At 37.8% G+C, this 26,548-nt stretch overlaps 8 protein-coding genes, 1 long non-coding RNA gene and 1 pseudogene across 18 annotated transcripts; 4 read left to right on the top strand and 6 right to left on the bottom strand.

Annotated features, from left to right (window-relative positions):
- Positions 1 to 281: 281 nt before the first annotated feature.
- Positions 282 to 563, top strand: AT4G02487 (annotated as a pseudogene; the record flags this gene model as incomplete). The annotated part of the gene is made up of 1 exon: positions 282 to 563.
- Positions 564 to 907: 344 nt separating this feature from the next.
- Positions 908 to 2,986, bottom strand: AT4G02485 (2-oxoglutarate (2OG) and Fe(II)-dependent oxygenase superfamily protein). Of its 2 annotated transcripts, NM_001340382.1 has the most exons (5): positions 2,962 to 2,986; positions 2,609 to 2,854; positions 2,484 to 2,515; positions 1,899 to 2,057; positions 908 to 1,355 (listed from the first exon to the last, which is right to left on the bottom strand). In NM_001340382.1, exons 2-5 carry the CDS (start codon positions 2,811 to 2,813, stop codon positions 1,071 to 1,073), a joined length of 681 nt encoding a protein of 226 aa, NP_001319847.1. In that variant the 5' UTR covers positions 2,814 to 2,854; positions 2,962 to 2,986; the 3' UTR covers positions 908 to 1,070. The 2 variants fall into 2 exon arrangements, with proteins under 2 accessions (NP_001319847.1, NP_567239.1); NM_116482.3 differs by lacking the exon at positions 2,962 to 2,986 and having other exon boundaries at positions 2,609 to 2,934.
- On the bottom strand, positions 2,898 to 3,496 carry AT4G02482 (translocase of chloroplast-like protein). Its single transcript, NM_001340381.1, has one exon. The coding sequence runs from the start codon at positions 3,222 to 3,224 to the stop codon at positions 3,024 to 3,026; it is 201 nt and encodes a 66-aa protein (NP_001319846.1). The 5' UTR covers positions 3,225 to 3,496; the 3' UTR covers positions 2,898 to 3,023.
- Positions 3,497 to 6,661: 3,165 nt separating this feature from the next.
- AT4G02480 (AAA-type ATPase family protein) lies at positions 6,662 to 13,837 on the top strand. The gene is made up of 27 exons (NM_116481.3): positions 6,662 to 6,965; positions 7,080 to 7,311; positions 7,397 to 7,488; positions 7,626 to 7,739; positions 7,808 to 7,954; positions 8,095 to 8,774; positions 8,870 to 8,994; positions 9,096 to 9,187; positions 9,603 to 9,825; positions 9,914 to 9,977; positions 10,073 to 10,221; positions 10,303 to 10,373; positions 10,453 to 10,626; positions 10,733 to 10,804; positions 10,951 to 11,052; positions 11,130 to 11,219; positions 11,316 to 11,391; positions 11,477 to 11,573; positions 11,653 to 11,722; positions 11,806 to 11,985; positions 12,071 to 12,193; positions 12,277 to 12,360; positions 12,466 to 12,650; positions 12,742 to 12,880; positions 12,961 to 13,020; positions 13,125 to 13,229; positions 13,313 to 13,837. Exons 1-27 carry the CDS (start codon positions 6,828 to 6,830, stop codon positions 13,424 to 13,426), a joined length of 3,798 nt encoding a protein of 1,265 aa, NP_567238.2. The 5' UTR covers positions 6,662 to 6,827; the 3' UTR covers positions 13,427 to 13,837.
- AT4G02465 (uncharacterized protein) lies at positions 13,828 to 14,546 on the bottom strand (the record flags this gene model as incomplete). Its single annotated transcript, NM_148196.1, has 4 exons — positions 13,828 to 13,982; positions 14,071 to 14,119; positions 14,166 to 14,331; positions 14,491 to 14,546. The coding sequence occupies 4 exons, from the start codon at positions 14,544 to 14,546 to the stop codon at positions 13,828 to 13,830; spliced, it is 426 nt and encodes a 141-aa protein (NP_680562.1).
- Positions 14,547 to 14,780: 234 nt separating this feature from the next.
- On the top strand, positions 14,781 to 19,418 carry PMS1 (DNA mismatch repair protein). 4 transcript variants are annotated; one of them, NM_116479.4, is made up of 11 exons: positions 14,781 to 15,246; positions 15,342 to 15,665; positions 16,028 to 17,167; positions 17,286 to 17,563; positions 17,654 to 17,780; positions 17,896 to 17,964; positions 18,129 to 18,202; positions 18,392 to 18,457; positions 18,542 to 18,645; positions 18,722 to 18,903; positions 19,044 to 19,418. In NM_116479.4, the coding sequence occupies exons 1-11, from the start codon at positions 14,998 to 15,000 to the stop codon at positions 19,200 to 19,202; spliced, it is 2,772 nt and encodes a 923-aa protein (NP_567236.1). In that variant the 5' UTR covers positions 14,781 to 14,997; the 3' UTR covers positions 19,203 to 19,418. The 4 variants fall into 4 exon arrangements, with proteins under 4 accessions (NP_567236.1, NP_001329306.1, NP_001329304.1 ...); NM_001340380.1 differs by having other exon boundaries at positions 14,786 to 15,246; positions 15,419 to 15,665; NM_001340378.1 differs by having other exon boundaries at positions 18,392 to 18,645.
- Positions 19,419 to 19,577: 159 nt separating this feature from the next.
- Positions 19,578 to 21,755, top strand: AT4G02450 (HSP20-like chaperones superfamily protein). Of its 2 annotated transcripts, none has more exons than NM_116478.5 (6): positions 19,578 to 19,747; positions 20,295 to 20,481; positions 20,567 to 20,723; positions 20,831 to 20,958; positions 21,052 to 21,187; positions 21,409 to 21,755. In NM_116478.5, exons 1-6 carry the CDS (start codon positions 19,743 to 19,745, stop codon positions 21,519 to 21,521), a joined length of 726 nt encoding a protein of 241 aa, NP_192154.2. In that variant the 5' UTR covers positions 19,578 to 19,742; the 3' UTR covers positions 21,522 to 21,755. The 2 variants fall into 2 exon arrangements, with proteins under 2 accessions (NP_192154.2, NP_001154201.1); NM_001160729.1 differs by having other exon boundaries at positions 19,615 to 19,747; positions 21,412 to 21,755.
- AT4G04135 lies at positions 21,164 to 21,429 on the bottom strand. The gene has a single exon (NR_141779.1). It is a non-coding gene; the product is annotated as an other RNA (long non-coding RNA).
- EID1 (F-box family protein) lies at positions 21,729 to 23,132 on the bottom strand. Its single transcript, NM_116477.1, has one exon — positions 21,729 to 23,027. It carries the CDS (start codon positions 22,951 to 22,953, stop codon positions 21,943 to 21,945), a length of 1,011 nt encoding a protein of 336 aa, NP_192153.1. The 5' UTR covers positions 22,954 to 23,027; the 3' UTR covers positions 21,729 to 21,942.
- A 112-nt stretch (positions 23,133 to 23,244) lies between these two features.
- SR34b (RNA-binding (RRM/RBD/RNP motifs) family protein) lies at positions 23,245 to 26,534 on the bottom strand. 4 transcript variants are annotated; one of them, NM_179206.3, is made up of 13 exons: positions 26,427 to 26,534; positions 26,236 to 26,333; positions 25,985 to 26,050; positions 25,768 to 25,842; positions 25,541 to 25,676; positions 25,416 to 25,462; positions 25,270 to 25,327; positions 25,091 to 25,140; positions 24,925 to 24,982; positions 24,622 to 24,851; positions 23,834 to 24,234; positions 23,580 to 23,665; positions 23,245 to 23,505 (listed from the first exon to the last, which is right to left on the bottom strand). In NM_179206.3, the coding sequence occupies exons 2-9, from the start codon at positions 26,320 to 26,322 to the stop codon at positions 24,965 to 24,967; spliced, it is 537 nt and encodes a 178-aa protein (NP_849537.1). In that variant the 5' UTR covers positions 26,323 to 26,333; positions 26,427 to 26,534; the 3' UTR covers positions 23,245 to 23,505; positions 23,580 to 23,665; positions 23,834 to 24,234; positions 24,622 to 24,851; positions 24,925 to 24,964. The 4 variants fall into 4 exon arrangements, with proteins under 4 accessions (NP_849537.1, NP_001328194.1, NP_001328195.1 ...); NM_001340377.1 differs by having other exon boundaries at positions 23,285 to 23,505; positions 23,834 to 24,223; positions 24,925 to 24,972; positions 26,498 to 26,534; NM_001340376.1 differs by having other exon boundaries at positions 23,285 to 23,505; positions 23,834 to 24,851; positions 24,925 to 24,972; positions 26,498 to 26,534.
- Positions 26,535 to 26,548: the final 14 nt, after the last annotated feature.

Here is a 26,548-nt window from a genome sequence, read left to right as displayed (position 1 = left end):
AAGAAAAATATATGTGTGAGTTACTATGTAGAATTAAAATTTATTTCTGATTATAAATATTTAGTTAAAATGTATATCAAATGAAATCTATAAGATTGAAAAGTTTGATTTAAAAAACAAATTCTAAATGAAATATGAAAAAACTATGAATTACTATTTAGAATTTAAATATCATAAATAAAAAAATTACAGTTATATTTTATACCCGCCTATTTAGGCTGGCTTTCTTTAATTTGTATATATATTATAATAATAAGAATAACTATTGAATATCTTATTAGACATGAACACCGATTCTTTTCTTTAATAGTATTGCTGCTATATACATTGCTACTAATCCGGTTTTTCACGAACGCACAAAACATAACATATAGAGATAAACTGCCATACAGTCCGTGATCGATTAGATGATGGTGAACTCAAGCTCATTCACGTTCCAACTGAGGATCAAGTGGCTGACATCCTCACCAAGCCTTTGTTCCTCATCAGTTTGAGCATCTTAAGTCCAAGATGAACCTTTTAAACATTTTTGAATGCTCATCTTGAGGAAGCATATTAGAGTGTATGGTTATTTATGGTTTACTAGTCAGATTAGACTTGGTTTACTTAACCGTAAATGTATAGATTAGTATACATGTATATATAGTTTGTGTACAGAAACTTGCGAAAATCTATTTCATAACAAACTTTCTCTCATCATCTCTCTTTGGTAATATTCTATATTATTAAAAAAAAAACTCAATTAAAAAATCCAGAAGAAATAAGTTAGGTGTTACACAATACACTCCTCTTCATTTTGATACATTCTACATATTTATCAGTAATTCTCTTATATTATAAAACAGAGTGTACCTTAATTGAAATTTCTACTTCACAATTTATCAAACGATCAACCAATAGAACAAAAACATAGCTTCAAATGTAGTTTATATGATAAGATATTCAAAACAATTTTAAGAGAACACATAATTTTAGTGTTTCAGATATAGTCCAAGTTTAACATTAAAAGTTCTGATCTACAAAGAGGTATCTAGGCTCTAATAAGGATTAAAATCGGATTGATAACACCCTTAGGCTTGACATAGCTTTCTCAAGGTAATGGAGATTCTTCGTTTCTGATCAATTTCTTCTCCTTCCCATAGCTGAAACCCATTCTGCTTTCGATTAATCTCGTGTTTCCATCGATACCGAGCTTCTCCAGACATGAGAATGAGAGATCCCGGGTTCAGCAAAACATCCACAGCTTCATATTCGTTCTTTTCTGCGGGACTGAACCGCATCACGCAAGGTGACTCCAGAGAGACGATGGCAATCCCATCTTCAAAACGCAGCAGATCAACATGTGCACAAATTCCCTGTTGAAAGATCCATGGCATTGTCATGAAAACTTGATCTAAAGTCTGAATTATCCGTGACTAATGATCTGCTTTCACCCATTGTGTACTCTCTTAAACCAACTAACTGTTACCCTATTGGTTCTTATAGCTTTTGCACTATCTTCCCTCTTTTTTTTCTCTGCATTTTGCCATGAATCTTGATCTAATGTCTGGCTATGACTGGTTATCTGCTTTCACTCATTGTGATACTCATACTCTCTTGAGCTATCTAATTCAAATAATTAAATGTTCCATGAAACTATAACAAGCTGTTATTCTATTGGTTCTTTTAGCTTTTGCATTATCCCTGTTAAAAACCATCCATTTTTGCATTGTCACGAAATCATGATCTAATGTCTCTGTAACCCTGTCTCCTATCACCTATTTTGAAACTCTCTTAAACTAATCTATTTATAACACTCCAAGAAACCATAAAAGCTGTTAGTCTAGTGGTTCTACTAAAGAAACGTGAATATGTTTACTAAGTAGAAAGATGGTAAGAGCAAAGTGAAAGTATCACACCTCACCTGGTTGGTACAAATTGACAATGAGCTGGTCGAACAGAGGTTCTCTCCAGAGTAAATCAGCAGACAAGACCGGAAGATCAACAGATTCCAGTGTCTCGCGTATGAGATCAGATAGTTCTGTTGCCCATGAAGGGAGATCACCAAATCTCATCGCCTAAAACCCCGGACAAAAGAAAAAAGACAGAAGCTTTAGTTTATTTCGTATCATCTCAAACTTAACACCAAGCAAGATGACACCTAATAACCATGAATCTGGGTTATTCATGCAAGTATTTGTTACCAAATTTAATAAGAAAACAATAGAAATGAACAGAATCGAGTCTCACTTCAAGAGGAAACAAAAGCAGCCTAGGAAACGATGATGTTCACTCATTCATTTACCAATCTAAGAATTTTGGATCAGTCTCTTATTAATGCAATCGAATAATTACCACAGAGGTTTGAAATCCAGTAGTTTATAACAGTTGGGGACAAGAAGAGAAAAGAAAAGATATCTAAGCAAAGGATAAGCTAAAAGATTTCTAAAGCATTGCCTCCACATCTTGGGGAAGAAGAGAAACGAAATTTAGGGTTCTAGTACCTGGTTAATAGATTCTTCAACGAACCAACCTTCTGCAGAAATTTTTAAATGTACAAACTTTAGTGAAACAATTCGACAAAGCAACAACATTTAAGAATTAGAAACCAACGAAGAGCCAAGGGTACCGTTTAGAATGGCGGAGAGTAAATGAGACTGATGAGCAATAGAGAGAAAGTTTCTATAGAGCCATAAACCATTTATCTCCTCCACTCTCTCCCATACCGCCGAATCTCCGATCCCTATGGTTTCTTTTCCCGGCCGATCTGCGATATCTTCATCATCCGATGAATCGCCAAAAGCTGCTCTCAAATTCTCTGCTTCTTCGTCCATTATTTTATTTTTTTGGGCTTCTTCTCTATTTCTTTGACGACCTACTTATCAATGAAAATCACGAAACTTTCATATAAATAGCCCCAAGTCTTTTACAATTAATTCCATAAAATCAAATCAAATTTGGCAAGAACGTAATTAAAACAACCTAATCCTAAAGATTAATATCAGTTCTTTCCTCTGATCGAAAAATCTTCATGTAGGTTGACATCACATGGCAAGGAGAAGCAGAGCCATGACAGCAATCTGCAACTGATCTGAGCTGTTTGTTCGGACAGTGAAACACCCGGTCCTCTTGCTGTCAAGACTTACAAAAGTTGTTACCTTTGTCTGTCTTCCCACAGAGACTTGATGTCGTAGATTGGCTGTGACTGTTAAATCATCTTTCGAATTTTTTAGAGACACTCCCATATGCGGTTGGTTTTGGCCTATTGGGAAATCAGCTTCCCTAAGCCTGAGCTCGAGGTTTCCTTCATAAGATGAGTCTTCTTCTGACCGTGTGGTGCCTACATTTCCCACGAGGACGACTCATTTTCCGAGTGCGATCTGTTTCTCGAGTTTGAGACCACTGGGAATTTTCTCACCAAAGAATGTCACTAACCCTCCAAGAGTCAGCTCGTTCCTTCTTGAGTTACATAAGTTGCTCACTTCCCTGGATATGAAGCCCTGCCATGGTAGAACCATTGTCCCCATTCTAATTTGGAAGATTTATGAATTGATGATTAAAAATACAAAATTTACGATTTTATATAGAGAATATTACACTCTTAAACATTTTATTAAAATTATTTCCGTTTTTAGGCACTTTCAAAAGATTAGGCATTTTCTCTATGTTTTTTTACTAAAATACCCTCTTAACTAAAATATTCTCTTAACCCACGTTTTCTCTCTTTCTCTCTCTCTTCATCTCTCTCTCTCTTCATCTCTCTCTCTCTTCACCTCTCTCTCTTTTCATCTTTGTAAAAAATGAGAAGAAACTTCTTCATCTTCAACAATGGCGGCTTGATTTGATTTTTGTTCTCTCTCATGTGTCAAACTCGTTTCATCTACGTAGCATCGAGATTTCAGTTAATCGAATCTCCTGTTATCATGGACATGTTATATAAAATGGATATAGATCAGTAAAAAGGTTTCCGAATGGATATATTTAAATGGATTCGTTATTATGGACACCAAAAAATTGTTTGTTGATTTTTCTTTCAGTTTGCAGAGACCTCCACCTTCAAAACCTTATGGACATGGAACTTTGGTTTCTTTACAAAACACGGTTAATCGAATCTCCTATTATTATTGACATGGTATATAGAATGGATACGGATCAGTAGAAAGGTTTCTGAATGGATATATTTAAATGGACTTGTTATTATAGATACCAAAAAATTATTTGTTGATTTTTCTTTCAGTTTGGAGAGACCTCCACCTTCAAGATCTTATGGACATGGAACTTTGGTTTCTATACGAACCACGGTTAATCGAATTTCTTGTTATTATTGACATGGTATATAGATTGGATATGGATCAGTAAAAAGGTTTCTGAATGGATATATTTAAATGGACTTGTTATTATGGATACCAAAATTTTTTACCAAATTCCTGAGATAATCGAGATCGAATTGTTTAAGAAACTTCTCCCATTTATTTGCAGAATCGTTATCACCAATTTTTAGTGAGCCGCCGTCATAATCGATAAGAGGAATCAAACCTAGAAGTTATGGAGACGTGGAGAGAGAAAGGCACTACAAATGTGAGAGAGAGAAAGAGAGAGAGAGAGAGATCTTTTTTTCTATTTTGCGTAAGGATCGTGGAAGAGAGAAAAAATATTTAATTTGTGTTAAAATTCAAAATAAAAGTAGTTGTTTAAGTTAGGGGTAAAAATGTCTTAAAAAAAGTCAAATAATGGAAAAAGTGTCCTCACCCTCATAAGTGCATAAAAAAGAATAAGATTATCTAAAAGTGCCTAAACGTGTCACATTTTTATATATCTCCGTCTTTTTTTCTTCTTTTTTGTAAAATGACTTAATTACCCTTAGTTTTTAGTCGGTGAAGTTTAGAGATCTTGTGGTAATTTGGTCTTTGCATTCAAAACGCTGAATCATAAAAACAAAATATTATGCTGTTAATTTGACTCAAATTTTCTTTGTTATAAAGTATAATCTTTATTATTATTTTGTTCAAAAGCTGAAGCATTTTTTAGACAAAGAAAGTCATAACTTAGTAGATATTCAATATTTAAAAAATGACATTATTTCCTAGATTTTGTAGTTAATACATTTCTATAGAGTTATATATTATGAATTTATATAAAGTTTTTTTTTAACACAATGAATATTATATATATATATAAGTTTTATGTATTTAAGTTTCCTTTTGAAGGAAATGAACATACACATTGTAACCGACTTAAATTAAATTACGAAAAGGTCACGTGATGTGGCATGCATGGATGTATATAGTCAAAAAGACTGATTAAGAGACTGAATTCATGCGAACACGTGCCCAATACAAAACAAACGGTTAGACGAACGGATACTCCCAAAGTGTTTCTGTTCATCGAACGAAACGTATGTTGCTCTTGTTGTTGTTGTGTAGTAGTAGCGAACTACCCGGTTCGGTATTTTTTTTTCTTCTTTCAAAAATATTCTCAACGATTTCATGTTTTTTGTTTTGTTTTATTCATGTTCTTGGTCAAACATTATTGATTTGGTTTCGATAAACCTATTCTTGAGGATTTTATTATATACCTTTGATCAAAATACAAATGGGTGACTTTTTCTTTACTTCATTTGCTTCTTTTTTGGGGTGTTAGAAAAAAACACTTAAAAAAAAAAAAATAGGAGTGATAAAACAGAGTTTGACCATAGTGTTTGCGTCATTGTGAGTGAAAATGAATGTGGTAAAGTAAAAAAGATTTGACTACTAGTTGGGAGTCAATTACTCCAGAAAAAGCAAGTAGATGAAGAATCTTACCTCCTTATCTCTTGTATACGTGCTTGTGGTATTTGCCCCAAGGGGGGGAGCTACAATACCTCTCGCATTCTCCTTTTGTACAATTATAAAAAGTGAACTGTCTTTCCAAAAAAGGAAATTATTATTATATTCTCTCAATGTGAAAATTACAATAGTTTATCCGACTTGATTTCACATATTTTAGGTTTTAATTGTTAAGTTTAGAATAATAACAATAATGATAAATTTTTGAAAAAGAATAACTAAAAATAATAATTGATGAAATTCATTTAGTTTATTCATTAATTTAAATCAGCTATAAGTCTTTTTGTTAAATTGCTAATTTTTATGTGTTTTACATGTTTGTGCTTTTCCAATATCTTTTTGTTTGAAAACTTTAAAAGTCAATAAATTACTCAATTTTCTAAAAACGACAAATTAAATTTGTCGGATGCGTTAATTCCAACGTGTAAGTACTTTTTGATTTATAGATAACGGAATTACCATTATATAGATCACAAAGACATAAAAACAAAAGTACAATGTTTAATCCAGAATTTTCTCGTTGACGAAGCGTGTATTCATTGATTATGGGATCTAAATTGTCGTGTGTGTTTATAATTTTTTTAATAATTAAAATTATTATAAAGTCAATTTACATTGTTAATATGCAAATATATCAATCAAAATACACACATAAATATGTGGATTTAAATTCGGATATTATAGTGTTCAAATTTTTTAAAAATATGGAATATCGATGGTCAAGTTATTTATATATTTGACCCGTAAAATGTACAGTAATTAATTTAAACGCAGAGAGACAATAAAAATTAAATAAAAAAAAGTTTTGCAGGTTTATGTTTAATTTATAAATTGACCATCCCAGTAATCATTTACATGATATCTCTCTGATTCTTCGATTTCTCTTTCTCTCTCTCTCGCTCTATCCTTCTCCTATCTCTAATCTCTTGTCTTCTCTCTCTTTCTCTATCGGGAAACCAAGCGGCTCTTCTTTGGATCAAAGGCGAAGTCAAGGCGGAGAAAGAAAAGAGAGGGTCGTGAGATATGGTTGAGACGAGACGTAGCTCTTCCGCTTCCAAGCGTTTCTGTGCTTCTTCTTCTTCCCCTGAAGCATCTTCTTCTCAAAGGCCTAACAAGCGATCTAAGGTTAAGATCGATGCCGCTGCTTCTTCTCTCGAACCTGTGCGTTCTTTTTCCTCCCAATTCCAGTTTTTGATTCCTTCTCTCGATTTTTGAATCTGGGTTAATCTTGTTTCTCCGGGGATCTGATTTTTTTTTGAATTTTGGAAACCCTAGGCGACGGCGGAACCGGCTGGTTCTTCATCAGCGAGCGAAGTTCCGATCGAGAATCAAGGACCTGCTTCGGATCCTGGATCGGAATCTGGAGAGCCGGAACTTGGATCTTCTGATCCACAGGCTATGGATGCGGAGAAGCCTGTTGTTACAACTGATGTCCCTGTGATGGAGAACTCTCCTGAAACCGACGCTAACCCTGAAGTCGAAGTCTTGGCCACACCTACCGTAGCAGGTTTTCACTTTCTTTCCTTGTGATCTCACCATTTCTAGTCTAAAGTATTCTCCTTTCTAATGTTTTGGTGTTTATGTGGATCTAGGTGAAGCGGTGGCGGATGCTGACAAATCTAAGGCGGCTAAGAAGCGAGCTTTAAAGGCTCCATGGGCGAAGCTACTTTCCCAGTATTCTCAGGTGATTAGTTCTGTGTGTTGTCTAAAAGTCTGTGAATTGCGTTTCTTGTCTGCATGTCCAGTTCTTGCCTCTCTTTCTTTGTTTTTCAATATGTTCTTTTATTCTGAATGTGTTGTGGTGTTTCGCTGCTATTACAGAATCCTCACCGTGTCATCAGAGGCCCTGTGTTTACTGTTGGACGCCGGGGATGTGATTTATCTATCAGAGACCAAGCTATGCCCAGCACCCTCTGTGAACTGAAGCAGTCTGAGGTAATCACATCAGATTTTTCTATTTCCAAAAGGGGAAGAGTCTTTTGCTTACATAGAGTCTCTTGCAGCACGGTGGTCCATCAGTTGCATCCCTTGAGATATTAGGAAATGGAGTTATTGTTCATGTCAATGGCAAGTGTTACCAGAAAAGTACTTGTGTTCATCTACGGGGTGGTGACGAGGTGATCTTCAGCCTTAATGGGAAACATGCTTATGTATCCTTTTTGGAGTTGCGTGAAAGTTAATTCGCCTAATTCACTAGTTATTAATTTATCGATCCATTCTAAATGATTTATAACGTTTTTTTCATTTAAAATCAGTGTCTTTTGGTAAAAATTTCTTAACCATCTTCTAGATATTTCAACCTGTTAAAGATGAAAATTTAGCAGCTCCTGACAGAGCTTCTTCGTTGAGTATATGTGAAGCTCGGGGTGCCCCTCTGAAAGGGGTTCATGTCGAGACAAGGGCAGGAGATGTTGATGGGGCCTCAGATGTTGATGGGGCCTCTATATTGGCATCTCTATCAAAGCTCCGCAGCTTCCATCTTCTACCACCAATTGCTAAAGCTGGCAAGAGGCAGCAAAATCCTGCGGTTCCTGTGGTACCTTCCAGTTTCAATGATTGCATCTCGGATACAGACATGAACGATGCTGATAGTAATAATGACCATGCTGCTGTTGCTTCTGTGGAAAAAATTGCTGCTGCTTCTACCCCTGGTACTGCCAATGAGAACCTGAATGTCGATGGCAGTGGATTGGACCCTTTTCAAGAAGCTGATGGTGGAAATGTCCCTGCTGCTGGTTATGAAATTAGACCAATCGTGCACCTTCTTGGTGAATCTTCTTCATTTGATATAAGGGGTAGCATCTCCAGATTACTGGATGAACGAAGGGAAGTGAAAGAATTCCTCAGAGAATTTGACCTTTCATCAACTATATCGACTAGACGCCAAGCTTTTAAGGATAGTCTGCGAGGAGGAGTACTCAATGCTCAAAACATAGATATTTCTTTTGAGAACTTCCCATATTATTTAAGGTAAGATTGCTTAATATTATGTTACATTTGTATTACACATCTTGCTTTCGATGGTTTGATGATTTATAGCCAAAAATATATCTAAATTGTCTCAGTGCTACAACAAAGGGTGTTTTGATGATATCGATGTATGTTCATATGAACGGTGGAAGCAAGTATGCAAATTTTGCAACAGACTTGACTACAGCCTGTCCCCGTATCTTACTCTCTGGACCATCAGGTATTTCTACTTTTTGCTGAGTCCATTCCTCTAAACAAGTTTACCTTTGTATATATAAGGTCTGAGATTCCTATATTTCTTACCATTTGAAATATTTTTAGGCTCTGAGATATATCAGGAAATGTTGGCAAAAGCGCTTGCTAAACAGTTTGGGGCCAAATTGATGATTGTTGATTCTCTTTTGTTGCCTGGGGTAATCTTCTTTTCCCCTTTATTTTTTTTTTCATCTTTTAGTTGACAGACCTAAGTGATCTAGTAGAATGAGGTCCATGAACAGGATCTTGATAAATACATAGATACATAAATCTTGATCCAAAAAGAAAAAATCCTAATAGTCGAGAACCAATCAGGAGTGTTTCAGCTTATATTACTACTAATGTATATACACATTCCAATGTTGTTTTATTTATTACAATATTTATTGCATCTTGAGCAAGTGGATATTAACTGGTAGTGTTGACTTTTTCGTCCCAAATAGCTTATATTACTACCTATCACAGTGTCCACTCGGACATCGGACATTATTTTTCAGCAGGCTCCTTTATAAGTAATAGGTTTGTTCATTCCGGTGAATTCAATGATTTTGTACTGTTTCTGGATGGTTTCAGGGATCACCAGCCAGGGAAGCTGAATCCTCTAAAGAAGGTTCTAGGCGTGAAAGGCTGTCTATGCTTGCTAAAAGAGCTGTTCAGGCTGCACAAGTATTGCAGCATAAGAAACCGACTTCAAGTGTTGATGCTGATATAACAGGTGGCTCAACATTAAGCTCTCAGGCTTTGCCAAAACAAGAAGTGTCAACAGCAACTTCTAAAAGTTACACATTCAAAGCAGGCATGATGTTTTTCTTTTCATCTGACTGTTCAACTTCTTTTGATGTACCACTCCTGTTTTGTTGAACAAGCATTTTTATCATTTTCAGGTGACAGAGTTAAATTTGTAGGTCCTTCGGCTTCTGCAATTTCTTCTCTTCAAGGCCAGCTTAGGTATTGTTTACTGTTTTTAAAAGTCTTCACATCTGCTGTAAATGTGTGTTGTATTCACAACTTTGCTCTTACTTTTTCCCTGCTATGTAATATAGGGGACCGGCCATTGGTTCCCAGGGAAAAGTAGCCCTTGCATTTGAAGACAACTGTGCTTCAAAAATTGGGATTAGATTCGATAGGCCTGTACAAGATGGCAATGATCTTGGTGGCCTCTGCGAAGAAGACCATGGTTTTTTTTGTGCTGGTAATCGCGGGCTGTTTTTTTTCTTTCTAACTTTACTTAACTTAAAAAGTGAACTTTATTAATATTATTCTTTGTGTGCAGCTAGCTCACTTCGGTTAGAAGGTTCTTCTAGCGATGATGCTGATAAACTCGCCGTTAATGAAATCTTTGAGGTAGCTTTTACTTTAAGTTTTGTGATAACTACTTATGGCTTGTAGCTACAGGATAGTAACCTCTTGACCCATACCATAGGTCGCACTTAGTGAGAGTGAAGGAGGGTCATTAATATTGTTTCTGAAAGATATTGAGAAATCTCTTGTGGGGAACAGTGATGTGTATGCAACCTTGAAAAGCAAGCTTGAGACTTTACCGGAAAATATAGTTGTCATTGCCTCGCAGACCCAGTTGGACAGCCGAAAGGAGAAAGTAGGAAACTTTTTCAGTCTTCTCTATTTCTGTTTTGGTATCTTTTAAGTTGGTTTTAATTTGCTTATCTGTATAGTTAATTAGAGATTTGATGGTTCTTTTTCAGTCCCATCCTGGAGGTTTCTTGTTTACTAAGTTTGGTGGCAATCAGACGGCACTACTGGATCTAGCATTTCCGGTATGATGACCTGACTTATCTTGAACTATTTTCCATTTCTTGAAATAGTTGTGTACCTAAATAATTCTATCCTGATGGTAAGGTTCACCAAAGTCATCTTAGATTTGGTATCTTATTGATGAAATGATTTTTCCTATTATCTGCAGGATAATTTTGGTAAACTGCACGATAGAAGCAAAGAAACACCTAAATCAATGAAACAAATAACTCGACTATTTCCTAACAAAATCGCCATCCAGTTACCTCAGGTTGTTACCTTCATTCATGATTTCTTGTCTGGGATAATTTTATTTTTCCTTTTTCTTATGCTCCGAAGATGTAATAGGAAGAAGCTTTACTCTCGGATTGGAAGGAGAAACTTGACCGTGACACAGAGATTTTGAAGGTTCAGGCTAATATAACCAGCATCCTTGCAGTGAGTATCTTCTAATCATGCCCTTAGTAATATAAGCGTTCCTTGTTTCTTTTCATTTTTTTCCTTTTGCTTATTTCTTTGTAATGATGCCTGCAGGTCCTCGCCAAAAACAAACTTGACTGCCCTGACCTTGGAACGTTGTGCATCAAAGATCAAACCCTTCCATCTGAAAGTAGGCCTCGTTCACTTGCTTTTTCTTTCTTTATTTTGTCCTGATAACCCGGTTGTTTGACTAACCAAAAACTATGTGTTCATAGGTGTTGAAAAAGTGGTTGGCTGGGCTTTCGGTCACCATCTTATGATATGCACTGAACCTATAGTTAAAGACAACAAGCTTGTTATCTCTGCAGAGAGGTGAGTTTTCTTCTATAGGCTGTGTGTGATACTAAGATACATGTTTGATGTATAAATTACATTTTGGCACGTGTTGCAGCATTTCATATGGCCTGCAGACGTTGCATGATATTCAGAACGAAAACAAGAGTTTAAAGAAGTCTCTCAAGGTAATATTATGTTACTTAATTTCTTTCTTCCCAAGCTGCCTAGTAAGTTCCGGATTAAGAGTTGGTTTACTATACTGTTTCAGGATGTTGTTACTGAGAACGAATTTGAGAAAAAACTGTTGTCGGATGTCATTCCACCTAGCGATATAGGTGTTTCCTTTGATGATATTGGAGCTCTGGAAAATGTGAAAGAAACGTTGAAGGAGTTGGTGATGCTTCCTCTTCAGAGACCGGAATTGTTTGACAAAGGCCAGCTCACAAAGGTACCTTTTATTGCTATACGGATTTATTTGTTAGTTGTTACTCCTACATAACTGAAACCAAACATATATTTGATGTTTAATGCAGCCTACGAAAGGTATACTGTTGTTTGGACCTCCTGGTACTGGAAAGACGATGCTGGCAAAAGCAGTAGCAACTGAGGCTGGCGCAAATTTCATCAATATCTCAATGTCCAGCATTACTTCGAAGGTAACTCTCATAAAGTGATATGATTTCCTTTTATGCTTTCTTTTAATGATTGTACTTGACCATTTACACTAAATGCTTTGCAGTGGTTTGGTGAGGGAGAGAAGTACGTTAAAGCTGTCTTCTCCTTAGCGAGCAAGATTGCGCCAAGTGTCATTTTTGTTGATGAGGTATGTTTGAAGATATTAAAAAGCGTTCTCTGTTCTCTCCCACCTTTGAAGCCAGTCTTTTTATGTACTTTCTCGATCTGATGATTGTGGAAAATCATTATTCAGGTTGATAGCATGTTGGGTAGACGTGAAAATCCAGGGGAACATGAAGCTATGCGTAAGATGAAGAACGAGTTCATGGTAAACTGGGATGGTTTAAGAACAAAGGATAGAGAACGGGTTCTGGTACTCGCTGCCACCAACAGACCATTTGACCTAGACGAAGCTGTTATTAGACGGCTTCCCCGGAGGTAAAACCACCACTTTTCCCTCTGTTGTCTGTTAGTTGTGAAGAATATTGCAACCATTGTTGATCCTCTCCTGCATACTACTTCTGTGCAGATTGATGGTTAATCTTCCAGATGCAACGAACAGATCAAAGATCTTGAGCGTTATTCTAGCAAAAGAAGAAATAGCACCAGACGTCGATTTAGAAGCTATAGCAAATATGACAGATGGGTACTCAGGAAGTGACTTAAAGGTCTCGACTTTCTATAACCTTCCCTCTCAATCTCCTTCCCCTGTAAAAAAACTCACACACGTATTCTTTTTTGGTTGCAGAATCTGTGTGTGACCGCAGCACATTTTCCAATCCGAGAAATACTGGAGAAAGAAAAGAAGGTTTGGTTTCTGTTTAATGCGATTGCTTCTCGAATCCTGAAGTCCATTTACATTACTCGCATAACTCATTCTTTTTATTATTCTGGCTGTTGTTTTGACTACAGGAGAAAACTGCAGCTCAGGCTGAGAACCGTCCCACACCGCCATTGTATAGCTGCACAGATGTTCGTTCCCTGACAATGAACGATTTCAAGGCTGCCCATGATCAGGTAAGTCAAGACAAAGAAGCCAATGAGTTTCACATATGTGATAATAACTTTGAAAAGAAAGCTAAATGATCAGAAACATGTAGGTATGCGCAAGTGTGTCTTCAGACTCGTCGAACATGAACGAACTTCAGCAATGGAACGAGCTGTATGGTGAAGGAGGATCGAGGAAGAAGACGTCGTTGAGCTACTTCATGTAGAAGAGAGACAAAAGAGAGAGGGAGGGAGATTTGTTCGTTTTTGATCTCTCTCGTGTTCGGTTTTTTTTTTTGAATCTCATTTTGGTCGTTTAATTTATAAATTTGTGTACAGAGAGAAAGGGTGTTGTTCGTTTTGCTGTCTAATTCATTTTCTTTCTCAACATAAGATGAAAAAAACATTCGCTGTATAATCTAATACATGCGTATGTATATAGAGGCTCGGATCTTTTAAGGATAAGGACATAATTCTAAATCTTCAAGGTGTGTGCTTTGAGAGTCTTTAGAAAACTAAATAGTGCATTATTATAAACTTATGATCTGATATGTCTATACGTCTCGTAACCAAAACCAGAGTATCGAAACTAAAGATAAGAAAACGAAACGAAATAAAGCAATTTAATTTACTTACCATTGCACAAAGGCAAGAAGTGTTTGGTGCCAAATGACGGGTATAACATTCGTCTCCTTATGAAATCTAAAGAAGTGAGTGGTAACCGCATCAATCGCCCGATACGCCATTGCATATCTCTTCTCCAGAATAACTTTGATGAAGAAACTGCATCCACACACACAAAAACAGAATGCAACCAAATAAAGACACACAATACCTATATGTGTAAGTGTAAGGTTAGCCTGCGTTTTACCTTGTTCGGCCATAAAAATTCCAACTCCGCCAAACTTAGCAAAGCAGCACTGCAGTTCATAACATTAGCACTGCGTTTTATTCACGCTTAATAACATTAGAGAGACGTTTAGCTATTGAAGCTCCATCCTTGGAAAGCAAGGCATCAAGTAACTTGTCTTCTTCCTCAGTGGCCATATCCTGGTAATTAAGTTGGATCTGAAACTCTTGAGATTGCTCATCAACATCATCATCATCAATCAAATATCTTCCAATCCATACACTGCCTTCTTAATAAAGGCAGTCATTGGGATTTTCTGACTTCTATTTGCTGCTCATAGGCTAGCTTAAGGATCTTCGGCGTTAGTTTCACAAATCCATAGAATTTAGAAACCCTATCAATTCCAAAATCTACAAAAAGGTTTTAAAATTTCCCACTCACCTTCCTGAGGAGGAGGCTACGACGCGAATAGCTTTACGTTTCCACTTAATCGCCATTGGATATAGTCAAGAAGTAGAGACTATGTGAGATTGAGGGAACGCAATTTAGCATATGAAGAAGAAACCCTACTTGACTTTAGCCCTAAAATCTATTACGTGACCCAAGCGGCTACTTGTACATCTGTCATAACGGGCAGAATATTTTGGTCTAAGCCCAATGAGCTAATATGGGCTTTAAATCTTAAGTCCATTAACATCAAATTCAATTTGTTCAAACGCGAAACGCAAATCGCATTGTGCAGCTGCGTCCCAGTGTTGAAACTCTTCGAACTCCCAAAACGCAAAAGCTTCGTCTTCTTCTTCATCCTTGTCTCACCTTCGATTTTGGCGGCAAAACATAAACCCTAAGGGTTTTCTCACTCTCTCTCTCTCTTCTCACACACACAGTCCCAGAGTACGGTGGTGTTGATTCGATTGAGGAGATTCATCTGTTTATAGGGTTTAGCAAATGCAAGGAGATTCTTCTCCGTCTCCGACGACTACTAGCTCTCCTTTGATAAGACCTATAAACAGAAACGTAATTCACAGAATCTGTTCCGGTCAAGTCATCTTAGACCTCTCTTCGGCCGTCAAGGAGCTTGTCGAGAATAGTCTCGACGCCGGCGCCACCAGTATAGAGATTAACCTCCGAGACTACGGCGAAGACTATTTTCAGGTCATTGACAATGGTTGTGGCATTTCCCCAACCAATTTCAAGGTTTGTGTCCAAATTCTCCGAAGAACTTTTGATGTTTGGGATTCTGATTTTTGCCCTATTGAAGTAGGTTTTTCTCTATGTGTGTGGGTTTACAGGTTCTTGCACTTAAGCATCATACTTCTAAATTAGAGGATTTCACAGATCTTTTGAATTTGACTACTTATGGTTTTAGAGGAGAAGCCTTGAGCTCTCTCTGTGCATTGGGAAATCTCACTGTGGAAACAAGAACAAAGAATGAGCCAGTTGCTACGCTCTTGACGTTTGATCATTCTGGTTTGCTTACTGCTGAAAAGAAGACTGCTCGCCAAATTGGTACCACTGTCACTGTTAGGAAGTTGTTCTCTAATTTACCTGTACGAAGCAAAGAGTTTAAGCGGAATATACGCAAAGAATATGGGAAGCTTGTATCTTTATTGAACGTGAGTTTCTTTCTTACTAACTTCTTTGATATTCACACTTGTCTTGATCATATAGTTTTTTTCCTTCCTGAGTAGTTCAATGGTCACTGAATTTCTACTGTTTGATATTCTTACATTGAGTTTCAAAAGTTTTGTTTTTTTTATCTTCAAGGTGGATGTGTGATCAGTTTTCTTGGCATGATTCTAGTTGATGTTTTTTTAACTCAAGTTATCTTTGTGGTGGCGGAATTGTGTTTACTATGTAGACTGTTTTAAGTTCAGTTTCTTGTGCTGTAATCAGCTTATGAATTCTGCTCAATCCCTGTTTCAGTGATGATCAATGACTTCGTCAATGATTTTCCTCATGTATTTCCTTTGTGTAGGCATATGCGCTTATTGCGAAAGGAGTGCGGTTTGTCTGCTCTAACACGACTGGGAAAAACCCAAAGTCTGTTGTGCTGAACACACAAGGGAGGGGTTCACTTAAAGATAATATCATAACAGTTTTCGGCATTAGTACCTTTACAAGTCTACAGCCTGTAAGTATATGTGTATCAGAAGATTGTAGAGTTGAAGGGTTTCTTTCCAAGCCTGGACAGGGTACTGGACGCAATTTAGCAGATCGACAGTATTTCTTTATAAATGGTCGGCCTGTAGATATGCCAAAAGTCAGCAAGTTGGTGAATGAGTTATATAAAGATACAAGTTCTCGGAAATATCCAGTTACCATTCTGGATTTTATTGTGCCTGGTGGAGCATGTGATTTGAATGTCACGCCCGATAAAAGAAAGGTGTTCTTTTCTGACGAGACTTCTGTTATCGGTTCTTTGAGGGAAGGTCTGAACGAGATATATTCCTCCAGTAATGCGTCTTATATTGTTAATAGGTTCGAGGAGAATTCGGAGCAACCAGATAAGGCTGGAGTTTCGTCGTTTCAGAAGAAATCAAATCTTTTGTCAGAAGGGATAGTTCTGGATGTCAGTTCTAAAACAAGACTAGGGGAAGCTATTGAGAAAGAAAATCCATCCTTAAGGGAGGTTGAAATTGATAATAGTTCGCCAATGGAGAAGTTTAAGTTTGAGATCAAGGCATGTGGGACGAAGAAAGGGGAAGGTTCTTTATCAGTCCATGATGTAACTCACCTTGACAAGACACCTAGCAAAGGTTTGCCTCAGTTAAATGTGACTGAGAAAGTTACTGATGCAAGTAAAGACTTGAGCAGCCGCTCTAGCTTTGCCCAGTCAACTTTGAATACTTTTGTTACCATGGGAAAAAGAAAACATGAAAACATAAGCACCATCCTCTCTGAAACACCTGTCCTCAGAAACCAAACTTCTAGTTATCGTGTGGAGAAAAGCAAATTTGAAGTTCGTGCCTTAGCTTCAAGGTGTCTCGTGGAAGGCGATCAACTTGATGATATGGTCATCTCAAAGGAAGATATGACACCAAGCGAAAGAGATTCTGAACTAGGCAATCGGATTTCTCCTGGAACACAAGCTGATAATGTTGAAAGACATGAGAGAGTAAGTAGGCTATTGTAGTTAAAAAAATGTCTTAGTAGGATGCTAATTGTTTGTGGCTATTTCTTTTGTTAGTTTATCTCCTAAAATTACTGTTATTCAACCACTATATCATCTACAGGAACATGAAAAGCCTATAAGGTTTGAAGAACCAACATCAGATAACACACTCACCAAGGGGGATGTGGAAAGGGTTTCAGAGGACAATCCACGGTGCAGTCAGCCACTGCGATCTGTGGCCACAGTGCTGGATTCCCCAGCTCAGTCAACCGGTCCTAAAATGTTTTCCACATTAGAATTTAGTTTCCAAAACCTCAGGACAAGGAGGTTAGAGAGGCTGTCGAGATTGCAGTCCACAGGTTATGTATCTAAATGTATGAATACGCCACAGCCTAAAAAGTAAGATTTCTTTCCTTCTTCTTTTGTGTAGTGTGTTTCTATTTGCATTTAGAGAAATGGGATTCTTTAAAATGACAACTACGTCTACAGGTGCTTTGCCGCTGCAACATTAGAGTTATCTCAACCGGATGATGAAGAGCGAAAAGCAAGGGCTTTAGCTGCAGCTACTTCTGAGCTGGAAAGGCTTTTTCGAAAAGAGGATTTCAGGAGAATGCAGGTTGCTATCTTTTTGACTAAGCGAGCACCGAAAGATTGATAGATTAAAAAAATTTCATTCTACTCTATCCTGGCTCGGTCGAGAAATATATTTATCTGTTTTTTCTGTGTGATAGGTACTCGGGCAATTCAATCTTGGGTTCATCATTGCAAAATTGGAGCGAGATCTGTTCATTGTGGATCAGGTGAGTCTTCATATATGCATGCTTCCAGAGCCCTTTTTTCCTCCTTCGATTTGTTTAGTTATTGGTTGAGTTGTGGAAAATGGAAGTTTCTATCATTTCAGAGTTCTTCCCTAGTCTGATTTTTGAAGAAATGGTATAGACTAGTGATTGAATTTTATGGCCAGCATGCAGCTGATGAGAAATTCAACTTCGAACATTTAGCAAGGTCAACTGTCCTGAACCAGCAACCCTTACTCCAGTGAGTTTCTTTGTGAGATCAATCTAGATTCTTGATTTCATTACACTGCTTTCACTTTTTCACATCAAATTCCCCGGCGGCATTCTTTTATGTCCCATGTTACTTTAGCTATACTTGAACCAGTAGTAATACCTCTTTTCCACTACTCTATATGTTACCCATATTTATCTATTTTTTTCCTAAACTCAGGCCTTTGAACTTGGAACTCTCTCCAGAAGAAGAAGTAACTGTGTTAATGCACATGGATATTATCAGGTGAAGGATCACCATTACTTCTTTTGTAACATTTTCTTATTCTTGCTATCGGTTTGGAGATTCAATAATGTAACAACTTTCCAGGGAAAATGGCTTTCTTCTAGAGGAGAATCCAAGTGCTCCTCCCGGAAAACACTTTAGACTACGAGCCATTCCTTATAGCAAGAATATCACCTTTGGAGTCGAAGGTAGTTTTTCTGTACCTCTGCTGCATCAAATGTCTTTTGCATTACATGTTAATATTTACTTTATTGTTTTGGGCAGATCTTAAAGACCTGATCTCAACTCTAGGAGATAACCATGGGGAATGTTCGGTTGCTAGTAGCTACAAAACCAGCAAAACAGATTCGATTTGTCCATCACGAGTCCGTGCAATGCTAGCATCCCGAGCATGCAGATCATCTGTGATGATCGGAGATCCACTCAGAAAAAACGAAATGCAGAAGGTAACCAATGCTTACCCTAAGATAAACAACAATGTCCCTTGATAGCTAACGATGGAATCCATCTCTATTAAATTCAACTTGAATTGTAAAACACATTCTTCTGCATATGTTAACGCTTTTGTCATTTGGGTTTTGGTCAGATAGTAGAACACTTGGCAGATCTCGAATCTCCTTGGAATTGCCCACACGGACGACCAACAATGCGTCATCTTGTGGACTTGACAACTTTACTCACATTACCTGATGACGACAATGTCAATGATGATGATGATGATGATGCAACCATCTCATTGGCATGAACACTCAAAAGTCTTAACGTATTTAGATGTGAGAATCCTTAAGATTAACATTGAGGAACACTCGGTTATAACTACAATCGTAAATGTAAATTGTCTTAGTCTATATGATCTTTTTGGTCACAACAGGTAATTTCATTTTCCTTTGATTACTTCTCGTGAAAAAACAAATTAACAGTTGTGGTTTTCCATTGATTTCAAAAATTATCTCAAATTTTGGCTAAAAAAAGAAAAAGAAAAGAGAGATGCTTCAGAATCAGAAGAGAACAGTCCACTTAAAAGTCTTAAACCCTAAAATGAAATCCTTCCATCTAAAACGCAGTAAACGTCACCGTTTGATTCTTCGTGACCCACCTAACTACGATACACTAGCTTGTAGAGGATAAATGCTCCGAGCCCTATAAACACAAACTATGTGGAGCTACTAAAGGAGAAGTCTTTCTCTCTCGATCAAGCCAAGTAAAAAAAAAATCCTAATCTTTGCGTCACCGTTCGTGTTTCCTCTTCTCTCTAGGGTTCTCCTTCAACAGTTTTCCAGTAAACATGAGGTAACAAATAAGAAATCCTTTTTCTCTTCTCTCTAGGGATCTTTACCTAAACTCTTCCCTTCGATAAATCGTGCTTCTCAGATTCATTTCGTGCTTTTGTTGCTTTGTTCACTTCAATTTTTCATTTTTACTCATGGGTTTCTCTGGGAATCTTGGTTTCTTTTTTCAATCGGTTGATTTAGTGCTACGCTTTCATTGGATTCCTGATGACTGCTGAAAAAAATTTTAGGGTTTTAAATTGGGGTTAGGGTTTATTGTGTTGGGTACCGGAATTTCTCTGTACATTATAGCCAGCAATTGTTTCTGAATATATCTGCATCAATCTCTTCTTGTTTAGACCTGAATCTTAGAGCAGTTGGATTTAGGGTTTAGGGTTTATGTTTGTGATAGTAATGTGATTGAAGACATATTTCTGTTAATGAAGTTTCAGTTTTCAGTGTAGAATCAAGTGACAGTTTCGTGTCTTAGGTTTTGTATACACATTTGGGTGTTTCTCTTTTGTTATGTTTTTGGTCTAAAAGGTGATTGCTTTTCATGTATTTTACAGTCGTCATCCTGAAGTGAAGTGGGCTGAGACTACCGAGAAGATTTTCCTCACTGTAGTATTAGCTGATACTAAGGATACCAAGGTTAACCTAGACCCAGAAGGAGTCTTTGATTTCTCTGCGAAAGTTGGTCCAGAAAACCACGTTTATGAGCTCAAACTGGAACTTGCCGATAAAGTCAATGTTGAGGTGAGAATTTGTAGGCTGACTTGGTCTTATTGTTTCATTTGTTACCTGTTTAGTTCTTAAATCTTTTAACCTTTTTCCCTTTTAGGAAAGCAAAATCAACATTGGAGAGAGAAGCATATTCTGCATAATTGAGAAAGCAGAGCCGGAAAGGTGGAATAAGCTACTCCGTGTGAAGAAGCCCCCACACTATGTCAAGGTTGATTGGGACAAGTGGGTTGATGAGGACGATGAAGGCAGTGCTGGTTAGCATTCATCTTAACGCTTATATTATCTGTTCTTGTGTACACTCTCTGCACTTTATATAAAGTTCAGGATGTGTTAACTTATTTGTTTTCTATGTTATGTTTAGGTGCCGCAGATATGGATATGGCAGGAATGGAAGGAATGGGAGGAATGGGAGGCATGGGCGGCATGGGAGGAATGGGTGGAATGGGAGGAATGGGTGGAATGGGAGGAATGGAAGGAATGGATTTCTCGGTTTGTTTCTAACTTTTGATTGTCCTTCATTTTGTGCTTCAGATATACCTAGCTCTGAGAAATGACCTCATACTTGATCCTTGCTTCGTGCAGAAATTAATGGGTGGAATGGGTGGAATGGGTGGAATGGGCGGACTCGAAGGGCTCGGTGGAATGGGAGGCATGGGTGGAATGGGAGGCATGGGTGGTATGGGAGGCATGGAAGAGTTTGAAGACAGTGATGATGAAGGTAATACTTTTGAAGATCTTTCTCGTTTATGTTTGGTCACAGCCTCCTTGAAATGAAAGCATTTCGCCAGAGTTGATTGACTTTGTTATTGAAGTATCTCATATTCCATATGATATGCCAAGTACTCTGTCTTAGGAAACATTTTGCAGATTTTTGTGTTTCTTTGTTCCTCAACAAAATGCAGAATTTTGAAGTAATGAAACATTTTCTGTAAATTGCAGAAGAGACAGCAAAATCAGGAGACAAGAAGGATGATGCCGTTAAGGAGGAAGGTCTTGCGACAGAGAAGGCACCAGCGGCAGAAGAAACAACATCTGTTAAGGAAGACAAGTGAAGACTCTGTTCTAGAGATGATGAAAAACCATATGGTATTATTAGCTTTTCAGGTTTATGAAACCCTCTGAATTACTTCCTCTTTTATATGAATGTTGTTGGTACTCTGTTTTCTTTCTATGGATTTGATCTTGGTTTAAGTTTCTTCTACCTTTTGTTTTGGGTTATATTGTTTCCAAATGTTCTTGGACTTGAAATTTTTGGCTTTGACGTAAGAGTTTATGCATTTGAATCGAAGTCTAATATGTTGTCAACATTGAAACAAAACAACCACAATATGTTGAGCCAATTTTCTTCAACCATTACTTAAACATTAACCAGAATTTGAAACACAATGACACTATTCCTACAAATACATCAAACAAGATTGAGACTTGAGACCGTGGAAGAAGAATGAAAGACCTGTCCTCTCTAGTGAGCTATCAAGTGTAGAGAGGTAAAGCAGTCCAAGCACCAGAGACATGACCATTCTCACAAACATAAGCTCTCACAACTGGTTCACCATCATCATGAAACCCAAACACTCTTCTCAAACAAAACGATGAATGCAAATCCCAAGTCTCATCGCACAAACAAAACGCGCATTTCAAACCCGAGGTCTTACTCCGATTACCGTCGTTTATCGTTCTCCAAACTCTAGACCTTTTGAAATCCTTGAAGACTCCTCTAAACAACATGTAATTTCGTTTCTCTTCTACGTGAATACACCCAGGCCAATTGCAAATGTAGAGACAATCACCTCGGAATCTACTCGCGAGAAGCTTGTTGCCTTGTTCACGGCTAAGGTTCCAGCCACCGGAAGCTAAATGAGATCCTAGAGATCGACAAATCTTCCTTCGTTTCCTTACCGGAAGATCTCGTCCAGGTCTGATCTCACTCGTTTCGATTTCTTCTTCTTGATCGTCGATTGAATCTTCGGGAGGAGGAGCGGGAATAGTATCTGTGTAGAGATCATCATATAGAGACCAAAACGAAGTCGTTTCTAAACCAGATCCAACTGGTTTCGAAACTTCTTCGTCGTTAAGAGCTAGATCCGTCGTAGTAGGTTTCGGATCGAGGTTTTGATCGGGACCTAGCTCACGTTCTAAACCGAAATCGGAGTTTTCGAGGAGAATTCCAGCGTGGAAGAGACCAGGACAACAAACAGCGAGTTTGTATAAAGAAGCCCAACCACCGGGAGGAGTAAGAGACGAATCCGCCGCGGTGGATGAAGAAGCGGATGCGGCGGCGGAGGGAGGAAGAGGGAGGAGATCGGAGATGACGGTGGGGATAGCGGAGTAGCACTGAGTTTTACAACAAACGTTTCGAACAATTGAGGAGAATTTGGTGCAGACGCAAGCGAGACGAGCCCAGTTTCTTGGATCATCTTGGAGCTTGAAGAAGATGTTGAAGACTACGTCTTCTGGTATACAAGAGAAGACAGATTCCGCCATGGATCGCCTTCTTCTCTCTAGGCGGCTCCTTTCTTATCCAAATTCACTTATACTGTTATGGGTCCGGTACGCGTAAACCGGGAATAGTCTTAACTGTTCTTAAGGTGGGTCACAGATTCACTAACACCCACACAAAGGCAAGTAAGTAATGCGCAACAGCTCTCGAAAATGACATCGTACGGACTGAACTAAAATGTAAAGGGTCCGGGTATCAAAATGAGTTCAATGCACATGTCTTTTTAGGTTCATTTATTGTGAACGTTTTCAAAATTTTAATATCGAATTGTGAGCTTTTGAATTAAGTTTGGTATTCGACAGTAATTTTTGATAGTTCGTTTTAAGCACTAACTATATTAGCAAGTCATATAAATCAGCTGAGCTTAGCTCATAAACTGATGATGACTGAGTATATATCATTCCCATGTGCAAACCCAAGCTAATAAGAATGAAATACACAACTAGTTTTTCAACTTCTCATACATAAGAGAGATCATCTTTATGAGAATCTTCCAACAGACCCAGCTTTTTACCTGATATGAGATGTTTCTTTACCTGTAAAACAGTTGGAAAGAGATTCAGAGAAAGAGTGAGAATGTTCCAAGCAAGTTAAAAAGAGTGTGCATTACCGAGATGGACTCCTGCTTCTGCTCTTGCTCCTACCACGGATAGGGCTCAGCTGCTTGCTAGGGCTCTTACTTGCTTCCTTCTGAACCTGCAACACACACAATTCAATCCAGATGATGAGAATGTAATTAGCTAGACATAGATCATGTCTTTTGGATAGTATGGATTGAAAACCGAAAATATTGTGCTGATAGTATAGCGGAGTAAAAAGTGTATTAGAGATAGATGACTTAGAGAGGGTAGAGGAGATCTTGACCTTGAACGAGATCTGCAAAAGTCCGAGAAACAAATCCAGTTTTAAAAATCCAATATTTCCGTGTTTAATAGCTGTTTCACCAAGACCCTTGATGCCTCATTCCATGTCAGACATCAAAACACAATCACAAGAAGCAAAAAAGAAAAAAACATATCTTCAGACTATTTCTAGCAGAAAATCAAACCAACACAAGCCTGCTTTTCGTTAAAACAGATGGTAGAGATGGAGAATATCAAAGCAAATCTAATTCTATCAAACCCTGTGTCCAGAACAGCATCGGTTCCATGAGAATCCAGATCGCTTGTCGATTAGCAGGTAATGAAAATATCTGTCCTAGCTCGATGGGTCCATTTTGATGACACTATATCAATGCGATCCAATGTCTCTCCACTGTTACCCATCTAGCAGCAATGGATATTATCAGAAAACGAACTTGCCCATCTAAGAAAGAGCATATACCTCTGAGACGAAACAGTTGTGTACAACCAACCAAGACATCCATGATCCAGATACTATTTCCCATATTTTAGTTGATTGTATGTATATCCATATCTAAGAAACAAAACCATTCTCAACACTATAATTATAAAAGACCAGACTTTCAAAGGAAATAAATCGTGTACCCTTAACTAGAAGCAATCATCATTCTCAATCAACAACTCGGAGTCATCCCAGTGACATCTTTTAATGTGATGTCACCAAACTTCAAGGGAAGAGCTAAATAGAGCCTATGTTATGTTTTATGTTGGATATTTTAGCATAAACATTATAGAAGAAATGAAGCATACCCTCGTGGAGACAGTGACCTCGACTTAGAGCGGGAGCGAGAGCGAGGAGATCTCGATGTAGATTTTGCAGGCGATCTACGCAAAGATTTAGCCTTTGGACTTCTGCTCTTGCTCCTGCTTCTGCTGCGGCTACGACTACGGCTGGGACTCCGTCCACGGCTGCGGCTCTTAGAATAGGATCTTCCACGGCTGGGGCTCCTCGAATCCCTCCTTGAATCATATTCTCTAACCTGTAATGACATAGGGAAATGTTAAGTGCAATAAAAACGAATGCAGCTCTCAGAATTCTTGTCTTTAACATACCCGAACATATTCATGAGAAAACGCATTCCGAAACTCTGTGTCATCGAGCTTTTTTTATCTGGACAAAATAAAGAATATAATCATGAGTAATCAAGGATGAACACATTCTCAGCCACAGTCCCACACAGAAAATCAAATAATATGAAGAGGAAGAAAAACATCTCACCGCATATTTCATGTCCTCGTAGCTGGTATAATCTACAATTCCAGTTGTACCTGTAAATAAATAGTCCACGATATAGATTTTTTAAAGCATGCACAGACTAGTTAAAACAGGATTTAAAGGCAGAAAACCCAAACAGCTTTAGACACATCTCTATTCTTGGGTAAGACATGAGGATTTACCTCTACCATCACGAAACACTTGAGAAAAACAAACTTCTCCTCCTTTACGCATGTGATCCTTCAAAACAAAGTGATATGTCAACATTCAGAAATCGTAGAAAATATAGGAACGACAATGAGGAATCTGTCCACAACTGTGTAATCACCTTGAGGTCTTGCCAGGACGCAGATGAAGGCAAACCTGACACTACAACTGTATAGTGGAAAATCTTAATTTAGTGATTTCTCCTAAAACTTATGAATACACTAAAGCTAAACATATCATATGTACCGCGGTACTCTGATCTCCTAGATGGTCCACGTTCACGACCACCACCGTCACCACCACCACGACCGCCACGACCACGACCACTATAACTACCGCGTGCATCATGTGATGAACGCCTCCCACCATGAGCTAGTTCCACCTGCAATGGCCAACACACATAAATTATGTTTGGCTACCAGTCAACAATACAAAGTTTGTGTAAAAATTCTGAAATTTGATGATTAACAAACCCGTAAATGATGCCCATCAAAGTCATAACCATCACGGCCATAAATTGCATCATCAGCATCACGAGCATCCTCAAACTAAATCACATATATCACAAAACATTAGTGGTAGTATCTCCCAACATTTGAAAACTCATGAACACTCAACAACAACGAAGAGCCTAACTGTAAAATCAACAACAAGCCTTTATAAAACATGTGGTTGCATAAAAAATCTGACCTCGACGAATGCATAGCCTGGAGGCCTCGGCGGAATCTTCAAATCGATTTGAACAACAGGTCCATACTTCAAAAAAAATAAGGAAGAACAATTCTTAAGGAAACTTCTTCCAAATAAAATCAGAATCCAACAATTCCGAAGATGCATTCAATTTCTTTCACATGCAAATCTTGTAAAGACATATTCATCACATAACACAAAATTCGATCCTGAGTTCTGAGTTCTTAAATTAGGAGAAACGAGTAATTTACCTTACTGAACAAGTCTTCAACTTCTCTTTCACGGATATCGCCGGGAAGGTTCCCGACGTAAATCGTTCTACTCGAACGGCTGCTCATTTATTTCTTTCCTATACCAAAATCAAAATTGAGATTCGAAACGTCAATAGATCGAAACAAAGAAGCGATCACACACAAAAAAAACTCATTGGATAACGATTAACCTAAGGAAAACTAAAGAGGTTTGATTGATCGTCTATATATGAACTAAAATTCCAGTAACGATTCCGATCACCTGAGAGAAAATTCCGATGGAAGAGAAGAAGAAAGGCGAAAATTGAAATCT

The sequence above is a fragment of the Arabidopsis thaliana genome, chromosome 4 (assembly GCF_000001735.4).
Source record: "Arabidopsis thaliana chromosome 4, partial sequence".
In the NCBI taxonomy this organism is placed as follows: Eukaryota; Viridiplantae; Streptophyta; class Magnoliopsida; order Brassicales; family Brassicaceae; genus Arabidopsis; species Arabidopsis thaliana.
This window is presented reverse-complemented; position numbering and strand designations above follow the sequence as displayed.

Excerpts from the sequence above, each read along its gene's own strand:
- AT4G02482 (NM_001340381.1), bottom strand. The coding sequence starts at position 3,224 with ATGGGAGTGTCTCTAAAAAATTCGAAAGATGATTTAACAGTCACAGCC.
- AT4G02450 (NM_116478.5), top strand. Across the intron at positions 20,482-20,566 it reads CCGATAAAGTCAATGTTGAG|GAAAGCAAAATCAACATTGG; the intron begins GTGAGAATTTGT and ends TTTCCCTTTTAG. Across the intron at positions 20,959-21,051 it reads TGGAAGGAATGGATTTCTCG|AAATTAATGGGTGGAATGGG; the intron begins GTTTGTTTCTAA and ends TGCTTCGTGCAG.
- AT4G02480 (NM_116481.3), top strand. The coding sequence starts at position 6,828 with ATGGTTGAGACGAGACGTAGCTCTTCCGCTTCCAAGCGTTTCTGTGCT. Across the intron at positions 8,775-8,869 it reads AACTTCCCATATTATTTAAG|TGCTACAACAAAGGGTGTTT; the intron begins GTAAGATTGCTT and ends AAATTGTCTCAG. Across the intron at positions 11,053-11,129 it reads TCGCCATCCAGTTACCTCAG|GAAGAAGCTTTACTCTCGGA; the intron begins GTTGTTACCTTC and ends AAGATGTAATAG.
- PMS1 (NM_116479.4), top strand. The coding sequence starts at position 14,998 with ATGCAAGGAGATTCTTCTCCGTCTCCGACGACTACTAGCTCTCCTTTG. Across the intron at positions 15,247-15,341 it reads TTTCCCCAACCAATTTCAAG|GTTCTTGCACTTAAGCATCA; the intron begins GTTTGTGTCCAA and ends GTGGGTTTACAG. Across the intron at positions 15,666-16,027 it reads AGCTTGTATCTTTATTGAAC|GCATATGCGCTTATTGCGAA; the intron begins GTGAGTTTCTTT and ends TCCTTTGTGTAG.
- SR34b (NM_001340377.1), bottom strand. The coding sequence starts at position 26,322 with ATGAGCAGCCGTTCGAGTAGAACGATTTACGTCGGGAACCTTCCCGGC. Across the intron at positions 26,051-26,235 it reads TTGAAGACTTGTTCAGTAAG|TATGGACCTGTTGTTCAAAT; the intron begins GTAAATTACTCG and ends TTTTTTTTGAAG. Across the intron at positions 25,843-25,984 it reads CAGGCTATGCATTCGTCGAG|TTTGAGGATGCTCGTGATGC; the intron begins GTCAGATTTTTT and ends TATGTGATTTAG.
- EID1 (NM_116477.1), bottom strand. The coding sequence starts at position 22,953 with ATGGCGGAATCTGTCTTCTCTTGTATACCAGAAGACGTAGTCTTCAAC.
- AT4G02485 (NM_001340382.1), bottom strand. The coding sequence starts at position 2,813 with ATGGACGAAGAAGCAGAGAATTTGAGAGCAGCTTTTGGCGATTCATCG. Across the intron at positions 2,516-2,608 it reads ACTCTCCGCCATTCTAAACG|AAGGTTGGTTCGTTGAAGAA; the intron begins GTACCCTTGGCT and ends AAATTTCTGCAG. Across the intron at positions 1,356-1,898 it reads ATTTGTACCAACCAGGTGAG|GGAATTTGTGCACATGTTGA; the intron begins GTGTGATACTTT and ends ATCTTTCAACAG.